This window comes from Hyperolius riggenbachi, chromosome 2, assembly GCF_040937935.1.
Source record: "Hyperolius riggenbachi isolate aHypRig1 chromosome 2, aHypRig1.pri, whole genome shotgun sequence".
Classification (NCBI taxonomy): Eukaryota; Metazoa; Chordata; class Amphibia; order Anura; family Hyperoliidae; genus Hyperolius; species Hyperolius riggenbachi.
The window spans coordinates 66215274-66231115 of record NC_090647.1 but is presented as its reverse complement, the minus strand read 5'-3'; the positions used below and the strand labels follow the sequence as shown (position 1 = coordinate 66231115).

At 44.0% G+C, this 15842-nt stretch overlaps 1 protein-coding gene across 3 annotated transcripts in view; it reads left to right on the top strand.

Annotated features, from left to right (window-relative positions):
* TMEM123 (transmembrane protein 123) overlaps positions 1-15842 on the top strand; it is a 231496-nt gene that overhangs the window by 17732 nt on the left and 197922 nt on the right. For all 3 annotated transcript variants that reach the window (XM_068266861.1, XM_068266860.1, XM_068266862.1), the window contains exon 2: positions 11301-11486. In XM_068266861.1, the coding sequence (XP_068122962.1) occupies positions 11301-11486 (186 nt within the window). The remainder of the gene's footprint in view (positions 1-11300; positions 11487-15842) is intronic.

Genomic DNA, 15842 nt, shown 5'->3' with positions numbered 1-15842 from the left:
AGTCATGCTTACCTTCCATGTAGTCTACTCAGTGTCTTTCTCCTGTCCCATGTCCTGTTTGTTCACTGTGATAAATGGAATTTTCCATCCTCCTCCATTTTGAAAATGGCCATTACCCATAACAGCTTTCTGGTCAGCACGCAGTTAAACTGTAACATCGCCCACTTGAGCCATAGGAAAACATGGACATTACTTGGTACATCAGTTTTCCTCTCAGCTATAACTGACAGCAACTGATATTTTACTGACAGCAACTGATATATTTCAAATCTGACAAAAAAGGGATCATTGTCAGAAGAAAATGGTGAGCTTCTGAGAGGAACTGATAGCAAGGTAACTATGGAATGCTCATTTGAAGTTCCCTTATGTGTTTATTTTAAATATTTTTACTCAGTACAGGTTTTTCATCAGGTTACTTGGTGACTGACTGACCATCTAATTCTATTACTATAAAATTGGTGCCGCCAAGCGCACGCCCGACCGACCGACAAGGCGACCAATTTCGGGACGAAATGCCGGAACAGGGAGGTTAGAAGGTGTTTTTTTTTATTTTTCGTTCCAGGTATTACAAGTGTATGCGAGTGGCTCCCCCTCCCCATACATAACTTTAATGCCTGTGTAGAGCTGCTGGCAGTCTATATAGCGCCCCCAGCAAGAGGCATAGAGACCACTTTATGACAGCTGGTCTGTTGGCACCATTAAAATATGTACACATGCTGCAATAATCTTGGCAGAGGCAGCCAATCGTGGCCTCCTTGGTTGACAATCGAGCCTGTGTACATGTGTCCTCTGGGGTCACTTACAGGCACCCCTACCCCCATTAACCACTTGAGGACCTAGGGCTTTCTACCCCTTAAGGACCGGCCACTTTTTTTCCATTCAGACCACTGCAGCTTTCACGGTTTATTGCTCGCTCATACAACCTACCACCTAAGTGAATTTTGGCTCCTTTTCTTGTCACTAATAAAGCTTTCTTTTGGTGCTATTTGATTGCTCCTGCGATTTTTTTACTTTTTATTATATTCATCAAAAAAGACATGAATTTTGGCAAAAAAATGATTTTTTTAACTTTCTGTGCTGACATTTTTCAAATAAAGTAAAATTTCTGTATACATGCAGCGCGAAAAATGTGGACAAACATGTTTTTGATAAAAAAAAAACCCATTCAGTGTATATTTATTGGTTTGGGTAAAAGTTATAGCGTTTACAAACTATGGTGCAAAAAGTGAATTTTCCCATTTTCAAGCATCTCTGACTTTTCTGACCCCCTGTCATGTTTCATGAGGGGCTAGAATTCCAGGATAGTATAAATACCCCCCAAATGACCCCATTTTGGAAAGAAGACATCCCAAAGTATTCACTGAGAGGCATAGTGAGTTCATAGAAGATATTATTTTTTGTCACAAGTAAGCGGAAAATGACACTTTGTGAGAAAAAAAAAAAAAGTTTCCATTTCTTCTAACTTGCGACAAAAAAAAAATGAAATCTGCCACGGACTCACCATGCCCCTCTCTGAATACCTTGAAGGGTCTACTTTCCAAAATGGGGTCATTTGTGGGGTGTGTTTACTGTCCTGACATTTTGGGGGGTGCTAAATTGTAAGCACCCCTGTAAAGCCTAAAGGTGCTCATTGGACTTTGGACCCCTTAGCGCAGTTAGGCTGCAAAAAAGTGCCACACATGTGGTATTGCCGTACTCAGGAGAAGTAGTATAATGTGTTTTGGGGTGTATTTTCACACATACCCATGCTGGGTGGGAGAAATATCTCTGTAAATGACAATTTGTTAATTTTTTTTACACACAATTGTCCATTTACAGAGATATTTCTCCCACTCAGCATGGGTATGTGTAAAAATACACCACAAAACACATTATACTACTTCTCCTGAGTACGGCGATACCACATGTGTGGCACTTTTTTGCACCCTAACTGCGCTAAAGGGCCCAAAGTCTAATGAGTACCTTTAGGATTTCACAGGTCATTTTGAGAAATTTCGTTTCAAGACTACTCCTCACGGTTTAGGGCCCCTAAAATGCCAGGGCAGTATAGGAACCCCACAAATAACCCCATTTTAGAAAGAAGACACCCCAAGGTATTCCGTTAGGAGTATGGTGAGTTCATAGAAGATTTTTTTTGTCAAAAGTTAGCGGAAAATGACACTTTGTGAAAAAACACAATTAAAATCAATTTCCGCTAACTTTTGACAAAAAATAAAATCTTCTATGAACTCACCATACTCCTAACGGAATACCTTGGGGTGTCTTCTTTCTAAAATGGGGTCATTTGTGGGGTTCCTATACTGCCCTGGCATTTTAGGGGCCCTAAACCGTGAGGAGTAGTCTTGAAACGAAATTTCTCAAAATGACCTGTGAAATCCTAAAGGTACTCATTGGACTTTGGGCCCTTTAGCGCAGTTAGGGTGCAAAAAAGTGCCACACATGTGGTATCGCCATACTCGGGAGAAGTAGTACAATGTGTTTTGGGGTGTATTTTTACACATACCCATGCTGGGTGGGAGAAATACCTCTGTAAATGGACAATTGTGTGTAAAAAAATCAAGATTGTCATTTACAGAGGTATTTCTCCCACCCAGCATGGGTATGTGTAAAAATACACCCCAAAACACATTGTACTACTTCTCCCGAGTACGGCGATACCACATGTGTGGCACTTTTTTGCAGGGCTGTGGAGTCGGAGTCGTGGAGTCGGGCAATTTTGGGTGCCTGGAGTCGGAGTCGGGAAAAAATGCACCGACTCCGACTCCTAATGAATTTGTAACTGTAATTAAAATAGAAAATATGATAAAATGTTCTATTTCTCAGATAATAGTCATTAAAAATAATGTATATATACAGTAATAGCTGTGCTTAGTCCACAAAAATGAAATAAACCAATCAAAATTAGTTACTTGTGCTGCTTCAATAAAGCAGTCCCCATATTTTTAAGGTCAGATATACACATCTGATTGTGACTGTATATATGATGCGTACACAGGAATCTCTTATATATACTAAATAACATCTATGCTGTAAGAATAAAGCCTGATGTGTAGCTGTGTCACTAATAGAGATGGTCAATGAGATGGAAATAATTCTGCACTGATGCTGATTTATGCAAATGTATGCACTGAAATCAAATAATTTGATATGTTATTAAAATTTGGTTTGGTGACTACAAATTAAAGGGTACCTGAGACGGATGAAAAGTAAAGTTTTATACATACCTGGGGCTTCCTCCAGCCCCCTTCAGGCTAATCAGTCCCTCACTGTCCTCCACCACCCGGATCTTCTGCTATGAGTCCTGGTAATTCAGCCAGTCAGCGCAGTCCGGCCGCATGCCACTCCCACAGCCAGGAACATTCTGCACCTGCGCAATAGTGCTGCACAGGTGTAGTATGCTCCTAGCGGTGGAGTGTGTTCATGCGCACTACGCCAGACTGGCTCAAGTACCTGGACTCATAGCAGAAGATCCAGGTGGTGGAGGAGGACAACGAGGGACTGATTATTCTGAAGGCGGCTGGAGGAAGCCCCAGGTATGTATAAAACTTTAATTTCATCTGTCTCAGGTTTACTTTGTTACACAGTAGTACTATACTCTACATATGCACTCCTCACAGAGCTGCAGGGAATCCACTGAGAATGCTGTGCACATTGAACACAGAGGTGTTGTCTGTTTACAATCTCCTCATTCCCCTGCAGAGTACCTGCACATCATTCTTACATGTACCCACACTTACATTGCCTAGGGCCTGATAGATGTTCTTTGTTCCGGTTTGTACCTTTTACAAGTACTATTACTAAGGACTAGTTTTAGTCTAAAGGGAATAAATATAGTAGTCTACATATCCTTCTCACTTCAGTTGTCTTGTAAAATTCCTAAGCGTTGGCAGTTATGAGACGAATTTCATGTTACATACTTTTAATCAACAAAATTGTAATATGCAAATTAGAGGAGTCGGAGTCGTGGAGTCGGAGTCGGTGGAATCCTAAACTGAGGAGTCGGAGTCGGTGGATTTTTGGACCGACTCCACAGCCCTGCTTTTTTGCACCCTAACTGCACTAAGGGGCCCAAAGTCCAATGAGTACCTTTAGGATTTCACAGGTCATTTTTGTTTCAAGACTACTCCTCACGGTTTAGGGCCCCTAAAATGCCAGGGCAGTATAGGAACCCCACTAATGACCCCATTTTAGAAAGAAGACACCCCAAGGTATTCCGTTAGGAGTATGGTGAGTTCATAGAAGTTTTTATTTTTTTGTCACAAGTTAGCGGAAATTGATTTTAATAGTTTTTTTTCACAAAGTGTCATTTTCCGCTAACTTGTGACAAAAAATAAAATCTTCTATGAACTCACCATACTCCGTACGGAATACCTTTGGGTGTCTTCTTTCTAGAATGGGGTCATTTGTGGGGTTCCTATACTGCCCTGGCATTTTGGGTGCCCTAAACCGTGAGGAGTAGTCTTGAAACCAAATGTCGCAAAATGACCTGTGAAATCCTAAAGGTACTCATTGGACTTTGGGCCCCTTAGCGTACTTAGGGTGTAAAAAAGTGCCACACATGTGGTACCGCTGTACTCAGGAGTAGTAGTATAATGCGTTTTGGGGTGTATTTTTACACATACCCATGCTAAGTGGGAGAAATATCTCTGTAAATGACAATTGTTTGATTTTTTTACACACAATTGTCCATTTACATAGAAATTTCTCCCACCCAGCATGGGTATGTGTAAAAATACACCCCAAAACACATTATACTACTTTTCCTGAGTACGGCGGTACCACATGTGTGACACTTTTTTGCAGCCTAGGTGCGCTAAGGGGCCCAACGTCCTATTCACAGATCATTTTGAAGCATTTGTTTTCTAGACTACTCCTCGCGGTTTAGGGCCCCTAAAATGCCAGGGCAGTATAGGAACCCCACAAGTGACCCCATTTTAGAAAGAAGACACCCCAAGGTATTCCGTTAGGTGTATGGCGAGTTCATAGAAGATTTTATTTTTTGTCACAAGTTAGTGAAAAATTACACTTTGTGAAAAAAAAACAATAAAAATTAATTTCCGCTAACTTTTGACAAAAAAAAAAATCTTCTATGAACTCGTCATACACCTAACAGAATACCTTGGGGTGTCTTTTTTTCTAAAATGGGGTCACTTGTGGGGTTCCTATACCGCCCTGGCATTTTACAGGCCCAAAACCGTGAGTAGTCTGGAAACCAAATGTCTCAAAATGACTGTTCAGGGGTATAAGCATCTGCAAATTTTGATGACAGGTGGTCTATGAGGGGGCGAATTTTGTGGAACCAGTCATAAGCAGGGTGGCCTTTTAGATGACAGGTTGTATTGGGCCTGATCTGATGGATAGGAGTGCTAGGGGGGTGACAGGAGGTGATTGATGGGTGTCTCAGGGGGTGGTTAGAGGGGAAAATAGATGCAATCAATGCACTGGGGAGGTGATCGGAAGGGGGTCTGAGGGTTTGGCCGAGTGATCAGGAGCCCACACGGGGCAAATTGGGGCCTGATCTGATGGGTAGGTGTGCTAGGTGGTGACAGGAGGTGATTGATGGGTGTCTCAAGGTGTGATTAGAGGGGGGAATAGATGCAAGCAATGCACTGGCGAGGTGATCAGGGCTGGGGTCTGAGGGCATTCTGAGGGTGTGGGCGGGTGATTGAGTGCCCTAGGGGCAGATAGGGGTCTAATCTGATAGGTAGCAGTGACAGGGGGTGATTGATGGGTAATTAGTGGGTGTTTAGGGTAGAGAATAGATGGAAACACTGCGCTTGGGTGGTGATCTGATGTCGGCTCTGCGGGCGATCTATTGGTGTGGGTGGGTGATCAGTTTGCCCGCAAGGGGCAGGTTAGGGGCTGATTGTTGGGTGGCAGTGACGGGAGGATTGATGGGTGATAGGTGATTGGCAGGTGATTGACAGGTGATCAGTGGGTTATTACAGGGAAGGACAGATGTAAATATTGCACTGGCGAATTGATAAAGGGGGGTCTGAGGGCAATCTGAGCGTGTGGGCGGGTGATTGGGTGCCCGCAAGGGGCAGATTAGGGTCTGATCTGATAGGTAACAGTGACAGGTGGTGATAGGGGGTGATTGATGGGTGATTGATGGGTAATTAGTGGGTGTTTAGAGAAGATAACAGATGTAAACAATACATTTGGGAGGTAATCTGACGGCGGGTTTGCGGACGATCTAATGGTGTGGGTGGGTGATCAGATTGCCCGCAAGGGGCAGGTTAGGGGCTGATTGATGGGTGGCAGTGACAGGGGTGATTGATGGGTGATAGGTGATTGGCAGGTGATTGACAGGTGATCAGTGGGTTATTACAGGGAAGAACAGATGTAATTAATGCACTGGTGAATTGATAAGGGGGGGTCAGAGGGCAATCTGAGCGTGTGGGCGGGTGATTGGGTGCCCGCAAGGGGCAGATTAGGGTCTGATCTGATAGGTAAAAGTGACAGGTGGTGATAGGGGGTGATTGATGGGTGATTGATGGGTAATTAGTGGGTGTTTAGAGGAGAGAATAGATGTAAACAATGGATTTGGGAGGTGATCTGATGTCGGATCTGTGGGCGATCTATTGGTGTGGGGGGGTGATCAGATTGCCCGCAAGGGGCAGGTTAGGGGCTGATTGATGGGTGGCAGTGACAGGGGGTGATTGACGGGTGATTGACGGGTGATTGACGGGTGATTGACGGGTGATTGACGGGTGATTGACGGGTGATTGACGGGTGATTGACGGGTGATCAGGGGGATAGATGCATACAGTAAACGGGGGGGGGGGGGTCTGGGGAGAATCTGAGGGGTGGGGGGGTGATCAGGAGGGGGCAGGGAGCAGGGGGGGGGGGGGGATAAAAAAAAAATAGCGTTGACAGATAGTGACAGGGAGTGATTGATGGGTGATTAGGGGGGTGATTGGGTGCAAACAGGGGTCTGGGGGGTGGGCAGGGGGGGGGGGTCTGATGGGTGCTGTGGGCGATCTGGGGCAGGGGGGGGAGAAATCAGTGTGCTTGGGTGCAGACTAGGGTGGCTGCAGCCTGCCCTGGTGGTCCCTCGGACACTGGGACCACCAGGGCAGGAGGCAGCCTGTATAATACACTTTGTAAACATTACAAAGTGTATTATACACTTTGTATGCGGCGATCGCGGGGTTAACATCGCTCCGCCCATGCCCTTAGAAGGACCGCCGCCTCTGTGGGTGAGCCGGTCCTTCAGGGCTCCACTTCCCAGCCGCCTCTGTGCGTTAGGCGGTCGGGAAGTGGTTAAAGCAGACCCAAACCAAACTTTTTTTTTTTTTTTTTATTAAAAATATTTAGTTGCACCACTCTGACACATACAAAGATAAATAAACACTCCTTCGAGCCTATGAGCATTTCAGTGCATGCTTTTCACCCTCCTCTTTCCATAACTAGGAATATACTGGGGGCAGCCATTAGCAATTCCTCCTTTGCCGGACACCACCTACTTCACCAGTTTGTCGGATTTTGTCCCAGCAATTTGAAAGGAAGGGAGGGGTTCCTCCAATAAATGTAAAATATTTTATATTTGTCATCATGCAGCTAAAAAAAAGGCTGCTATTTATTATTATAATTTAGAAAATAGATTTTATTTCTGAAATCTTGTATTTTTAATTTGGGTCCACTTTAATTGTTTCCCAATAAAAAAGAAAAACAGATACTTGCCTAAGGAGGGGGAAAGGCTCTAGGCCCTATAGAGCCTTCCCGTTCCTCTCACGGTCCCCTCATTCCAGCCCTGGCTCTGCCCATTCAAATCTTCTTCTGCAGTATGCTTAAGGAGTCTGAGTGCTCTCAAAGACGGCGGCTCCATACTGCCCATTCTCGAGAGAGAGCGCGCTTGCACATGCGCAGTAAGGAGCCGCCCCTCTTCAGGAGCACTGGGACTGTCGAAGACTTCTAAAGCCTAGCAGCGCAGAGCGCAGTCTCTGACCCATCAGTCGAAGCCTGCGGGGACCGTAGGAGGAAAGGGAAGGCTTTTTAGAACCAAGAGCCTTCCCCCATTCAGGTAAGTATCTGTTTGAGTGTTTTTTGGTTTTATTTAATTTTGGCTTCAGACTCACTTTAAGCACCTTTAGACCACCATAGTGTCGGCATTGCCCATGCTATTCATGAGTTACTGTAATGTATCTCTTGTGTTATGGAATAAACATGTCCAGGCTTGCAGTTTATGTATCTCATATATCACACGAGTTGGGAAATCTTTCAGTGCTTACAAGGTCTCACATCACAAGACCAGCACACCTTGTTATACAGGTAGCAGCCTCACATACCAGCAGAGGATTTATAACAGTCTCCTGCACTATTTCTGCTGCTATGTGTATGCTGGTTGTTTATGGAAACCTTATCAGGGCTGCTGTCACCAAGCTTCCAGCAGCTGTAATGTAGATTAGGACATATGATAAATTACCTGGGAAATTGTCTGAATCTGCAAAACTGTTCTCCTAGTTGCGTCTATCTTGTTGATTATGTGAACAAATTGCAGATATAGTTAGGGGGAAGTAAAACTGAAGTTAAAAAAAATCGTAATTTATTATATTACATATTGTAATTCTGCATAATTCTTGCCTTTCACATGTATTGAATTGTGCTGCACCATTCCTTACTCTTCCATGGGCACAGCTCAGCACTGTTGCCAGCGTGAACGGGCCCTAAAGGATTAGAAAATGATCATCATTTTCATGACACTGATTCAAAGCTTAGCCAGTTCAGTCTCCTGGATGCTACTTTAACGTCCAGGAATGAAAGTCGTGGCCGCCACATGCTCCCCTACCTGCTCCTGCCTGGGGCCGATGCACACTTTCCAAAGTGAAGGATTGTTACTATATGAAGTGGCAGCAATTGTACATTAAACGTTAAAGCGGACCTGAACTCAGAGCTCCTCTCTGCTCTAAAAGATACACAAATGCATGAGAACCTTTAAACAAAGAACATTACTTTGTTCCAGTTGATGCAAATCCTAAAATAAATCTGCACTGTTTCTATTTCCTGATTTACGGAAGCAGACATATTGTTTACAGCCCGTGCTTTCTAATGGGCTGATCTGCTGATTTGCCATAGGCAGTCATGTGACACGGGAGATCAAATTACAACTAGTGATTAGACACGAATAAGGGGGAATTAGACAGGCTAAACTCTCTAAATACATACAGGGTGCATTTCTCTGTTTTCCTTTTGTCCACTTTAAGTAAAAAGAAAAAATGTTAAATAGTGTCACAGGAAATTAGTTGGTTAACTCCTACCTAGTCTATTAATCCCTTGTGTCACTTGTACTTGGTTAAGATGCATGCACACCCCTGATTGCCACCCGTAGCGATCCATAGGGCAGCAGTTCAGGGCCCCAATGCTGTACAGAAGCCTCGCTCTGCCCTTTCTTAGAGATGCAGCAGTATAGTATCAAAACTCCCTTAGCCCTCTTGCACACTACATGCAATCCTGTTTTTTTTTTTTTTTTTATCATTTTCACATGATTCCGATTTTTAATCGATACTGCATGCTGTGGTTTTTTTTTTGCACGTTTTTTTTTTCTTTTGGTAGCATCCAGGGAAAATCAGGATCGCAAATCGGATTTGCAGTGTGCAGGGAGCCTTAAACTCTCACCCTAGCGATCATATTTGATTACTACAGAAGTACAGGCCACTTCATGTCCAACTAGCTATGAAATAATAATAATAATAATAATAATAATAATGCTAACATTTGTATAACACTTTTCTCCTGTTGGATTCAAAGCACTTGAGAGCTGCAGCCACTAAAAGCGATCGAAAGGCCACCCGGCAGCGTTAGGGAGTCTTGCCAGAGGATTCCTTACTGCATAGGTACTGGCTTACTGAATAGGAACAGCCAACATTCTTACACAGCAAAAGTAGTCTGCAGGCGTACGAGAGGATTCACCGCCGGGAGACTTGGGCACAGGATACAGCTGCTTCTGCACAAGTTCCCTTCAACGTTAATTACTATTCCCCCTCCAGGTCCATGTGGATGGTGGGGAATGATGTAATTCAGCTTCCACCTATTGCTGGCGGCCCAATTACAGTGTTTTAAAAGTAACTTCAGCTCCGTCTTCTGACGGTGCCGTTTACTCACTGTGCGCCGCTATAGCCATAATTCCTATTATGGGCTATGGTGGCGCCGGCTGCGCCCAAATCTCCTGCGCTGGATTTGCCAGTGTTTGGTCTGCGGGCCTCAGGAATCTGATCATATAGGCCTCGATTCATAAAGCATTATAATCATAAAGCCTCATGCGGTAATGCTGAAAACAGCAGACTTTACCGACCACTTAGCAAAATGTCAATTCATAAAGGCTGTTACCGCATGAAAAGCTGACATTACCGACCAGGGAGCTAAATTACCGACTTGGCTGCAGTTACCGACAACACATGTCAGTAAATTGTCAGCAAATGTCAATTCATAAAGCCTTCAACAAGCGGCAAGCCTGGCGGTAGTTACCGACACCTCTAGTGAGGTCTTAACGAGTTACCGACAGCTCTGACAGCTCTGATTAATGCAAAGTGCAGAGATCCGTAGTCTGTTTGAGTCATCAGTGGAGAGAGCCAGAGAGCCCTCTGTGTGAGTCATTTCTGCAGGCAGGGAAAGACTGTGTGACTCATCTGTCTGAGTCATCAGTGGAGAGAGCCGTCTGTGTGATTCATTTCTGCTGGGCAAAGAGAGAATCGAGACACTGCTCTACTCTACCGCTCAATGGGCTGCGGTAATTTACCGACCTCCATGGGCAGCTGGGGAAATCTTTATGAATTAGCACACAGACCGGGAAAATACCGAGTGCCGTATTTTCCCGACAAGATTTTTTTTATCGCACTGCTGTTTATGAATCAAGGCCATAGTGTGGGGAGTTCTGATGGGAAAGAGGGTCATCACTCCTCCAAAAATCAAATCCATGCACATTCCATTCAGAGCTCAACCCTTTGCTTATCCAATGCTTGTATTTATTTCATTCCGTACAGCGGTTATACAGCATGACAAAACCAGCACAACGTTTCGGGCTGATTGCCCTTTATCAAGCACTTTACTAACAGCAATACTATTGTTTTTTGTTCGGGGCAGTAACCATTAATCTGCATCGTTTAATTACATTTTGGCAGAAATCGGTTTAGGGATTGATGGAACTGCTTCCCCAGTACATATTATCCTATAGGAAGATGTGTCATGAGTATTCAGGATGTTTAGCAATTATTTCACTAACCGTCAACTCTGCTGTAACTGAATTGGCCTTTTATTTTATTTTCGTTCATGCTTTGTGTATTTGTTTTGCTTTCTTACAGCTGTTCCTCCAGTAACGAGTAAAGCTGTGACAACTGCTAAGCCAAAACCAACAGAGGCTCCTGTTGTAGCTCCGACCAGTACTGTTCATATAACCAGTTCCACAGCACCTGCAACAACCAACAGCACCGACACCAACACAACCCACACTGCACCTCCGCCAACCACTGCTAAAGCCACCACAAAAGGTAACCATTGCTTGGCGCTTGTCTGAACAATTGGACCGTTTGTTCATACTGTAGGAGTATTTCAAGTAAACCTGAGATGTAAAACAAATAAAAAATATACATACCTGGGGCATCCTCCAGCTCTGTTAAAGTGGTGTGAAACTCCGACATAACATTCAATAAAAATGTGTTTTCCTATTTTTTTATTACTCATACAGTTATATTTGCTTTTGTGCATAAGCAATATTGTCTGTTTACAAATTACAAGTTTCCAAAGTGTAGTTTATCTTGCCCCGAAAGCTGCCGTTGCATTTAATTCAAACTGCTTTTTATTATATATTAACATCTTCTAATTAGTTGTTCTGAGCGGTATGTGTGTCTGAAGCAGAGTTTCACAGAGGACTCCTTTTCACCTGTTACGCTATGTTTACACACATGTATCAACAGTGGAATGCAAACAAAGATACTGTTATCTCCAGTTTGGTTGTGGATTTGAAGCTGAATAGCAGGACAAAGTGCTTTGTTTAACCATTTCAGTGATCTGCTAAAATAAAAAAAATCTAGAATAGTAGCTTTCAAGATGTGAGGAATCTTTTAACGCAAAGTAGAAATGCTGGCTTTCAGACCACTTTAAGGCTCACTGGTCTCTCGACCATTCTCCTGCGCCGCCTGGATCCTTTGCGATTCAGCCAGTCAGGAGGAACTGTGCATACGCGGCACACCATGTATGTGCCCTCTCTCGCACCCCAGTCAGCGGGAGTGTTCTGCTCCTGCGCGGGGAGTGCAAGCGCACTGAACCGACTTGCAAGGGATCCAGGCACTGCAGGAGGATGGTGGCGGGCGGATTAGCAGCTGGAGGAAGCCCCAGATATGTATATTTTTGTAATTTGTTTTACGTCTCAGGTACAATTTACATTTTTGGTTCCGTCACCAGTAATTAAATACCCACTGCAGGAAAAATCTGCATTTTAAAGTAACTGGCATATTTTCCACAGTCCGTTTCCAATGGAAATATCATTAGCTGTGTACTATGCAGAATTTCACAACAGTTATGTCAGGTGAACTATAGTTCAGGGCATTTACAGGCTGTCCATCTCTGCCTTAAGAGGTGACATTGATGACCATTTGTAGTGCAGGGAGGCCATGTAGATATATAGCAGGGGTAGGGAACCTATGGCTCAGGAGCCAGATGTGGCTCTTTTGATGGCTACTTCTGGCTCACAATTGATTCACTAAGCTACACTGATCAAGCAGCGCAGCTTAGTGTGACAGTGCAAGTAACATTTTCAAAGTAGGCATGTTACTGCTGTAACATGCACTAATAACTTACTCCCGCTCCCCCAAAATGAACAGCTGCTCCAATTGTCCCACTCTGGATCCTGTCAGCTCCAGTGACTTTGTAGGACGAGATCCCTGCACTTTGATTGGCCCAATAGGCAGTCTGTCACTTTACAGGCAGCCTATTGGGCAAAAGTGCGGAGATCTCGTCCTACAAAGTGACTCAACCCCCAAGTCAGCTAGCTAATTGTACAAACTGTTAGTTTGTATTTCTCCTGTCTGGCTCTCAGGAAAAATTGCTGATGTTGCTGAAACCAAAGAGAAGCTGAACAAGTGTCTGACAATTTCACTGCCCAGCGGATCAACTGTGTACACATCACCATGGCAACAGGGATGTGAGCCCTACTGTCCCAGTTTGAAACATATTATATGGCTCTCAGGGAAATACATTTTAAAATATGTGGCGTTTATGGCTCTCTCAGCCAAAAAGGTTCCTGACCCCTGATACATAGGGTAAATATCTTGTATCCTTATGGGTCTCAATAGGAATTTAAATCTCAAGGCATATCTATGCATGATTTGTAAGTCTATGTATGTTTTCCATTGCAAATTAATGCATGAGTACTTCTTTCAATGTCCCCATGTAGTGATGCTCACTGGAGGTAGATGCCCTTTGATAGTGAGCCTGTGTGCTCCTGCAGTGACTTGTCAGCATGACCATTGCAATTCCTCCTCCAACTGAACAAGCATGCAGCAGATCAGGTGTTTCTCACATTATTGGCAGATCTGACAAGATTAGCTGCATGCTTGTTTCTGGTGTTATTCAGACACAACTGCAGCCAAATAGATCAGCAGGGCTGCTAGGCAACTGGTATAGTTTAAAAGGAAATAAATATGCCAACCTCCATATCCCTCTCACTTCAGTTGTCCTTTAATACTATTTTGTGGACTGCAATACATCATTGTGGTTTCTTAGAGTCCCTGGCAGACTCCACTACTAACCAACTGACTGCCACCCCCCTCTTCATATGATCATTGCATGGCCTCAGTCTTACCTAGAGATAAGCAAAATTGTCCCAGAGTGTGTGTGTGTGTATGTGGGGGCTGTTTATACAAGGGTTAACTCTCTCCTAAGCCACCGCCTCTATTCCGATGTGCTCCATACTGCGTTCCATTCTTATTACACTTTCTGGCTTTGACCGACACTTTATCAGGAGTTTCTTAGTGCTGACTGGTATTTATCCGCTGTTTGGCGCTGACTGGTTCTGTGTAAAATGTTGGGCCTGACTGACTCATTAACTGGCCTCATTGGGGACAGTGGTTTTTACAATGACCTCGCAAGTACAAAATCAGAGCTGGCCACTGTCAGTTTTCTGATGCAGTAAAACAGTCAGTTTTCTGCTGTAATAGGAACACAGCTTTAATGTAGGAATGTTCTTTAATGTATTCCCTTTAAATGGAAGCTCCAGCCCAAGCTTTGCTTGAGTAGCTTTGAGGAGGGGGAGGTTTTATTCCTTGTCTGCCTGTTAGATTTCCGCTCACCATCTCTCTCTGTGACAGTAGCTGTTGGCACTGATGGTGAGTTGGATTCCAAATTGTTAGTCAATGGAAGATGTAGTCAGTGAGGACATTGAAAAACTGATGGTGAAAAAAGCAGTGGGAGAGCGAGTCTGTAGTATGAAAGTAATGAAATAGTTTTACTATATCAGAATTGTATATTACGGGATTCTACCATGCTTCTAATCTGTTGGATAGGTTTATGCACTGTATGGCTGCATTATGCATGTTATAGGGCCAGAGTTAGGACACATACTTACCCAGAGGAGCCTCCAGTGCGGCGTACAGGACTACCTGAAATAATGCATTGTGTTGCCAACTAAAATCTCTGACTTTTTCTATCAGCTTTAAGGATAGTGGTTCTTTTTCAATGTGTGTGAATGAGTATTTGTGTGCAAGTGTGCAAAGGGTTAAATAGACCCTGAGCAGAAAAAAAGTAGTTACCTGGGGCTTCCTCCAGCCCCCGTAATCCGTGAGGTCCCTCTGCGTCTGGGGTCCCTCGATTCTACCACTGGCGGCCCTCTTAGCCCACGACTTGGCCAGGAGTCGCACGCAACTGCTGTAGGTATTCGCATGCTGGTTTCACACTGTAAACCAGCGCTGGCGGATTGTACCCGACGCACTGCATCGCACCGTCAAAAACAGGCATTCAGGGAACCCTGTCTGGCAAACAGCCAACCAGGAAGTGATGCGCGTGTGGCGTGCGCTTGCCGTCACTTCCTGCTTCGGGTATGCGGAAGCGTATTGTTAAAATACAATTGTTCACCGCAACGTCGCGTCTATAATTTTTTTAAAAATCCACTCGTCACCATAGACTTACATTACTTCCGGGGGATGCGGTGCAAATGTCACTTCCGTCGCGCCGTAACGTCACAATATGAAAGTCTCCATAGACATTCATTGCGCGGTGGTGGGGTGATGTAAAAATACCACAACACCCCGTTGTGAAAGGGCCCTTAGGGTCTATTAGATGCAGATAGTCATCAGCACAGCCAGGCAACTGGTATTGTTTTTAAAATGTCAGCCTCCGTGTCCCTCTCACTTCAGGTGTAGTTTAAAACTTTTCTGTCCTATATTAAGACCTGTGAGAATTATTGGGGGTTCTTTCCCCCTTTGTACAGTTTTGTGCATGGATGGCCATACAGAGTTATAGTATCACAAATGACTGCATTGCTTGCTATAATGGCATGTTCTGTGATTTGACGAGCAATTATACCTTCCCTTGCCAGTTGTCTCTCCCTTGTGTGTTCTGTATTTTTTCTCCTAAATTTCCTCATATATGTTCTGTATACAGTATGTCTTCAATGCATTCTGTGTTTGCCTCTTTCTATCTACCCCACAAATCGGAGCTAAAAGATAGCCCAGCATATAAAGCAAAGTTGCTGTAATAAGTGTTAGATAAGCCCCATATGTTTGCCAGGGCTGTGCTTCAAGAAGTGGCTCATATAAATCAAATTTCACATACATCTCTGTAAAGGTTTCTCACTGAGAATCTCTACATTTTCTATAATTATGTCCCACGTGCATTTTCTGACTTCTGTA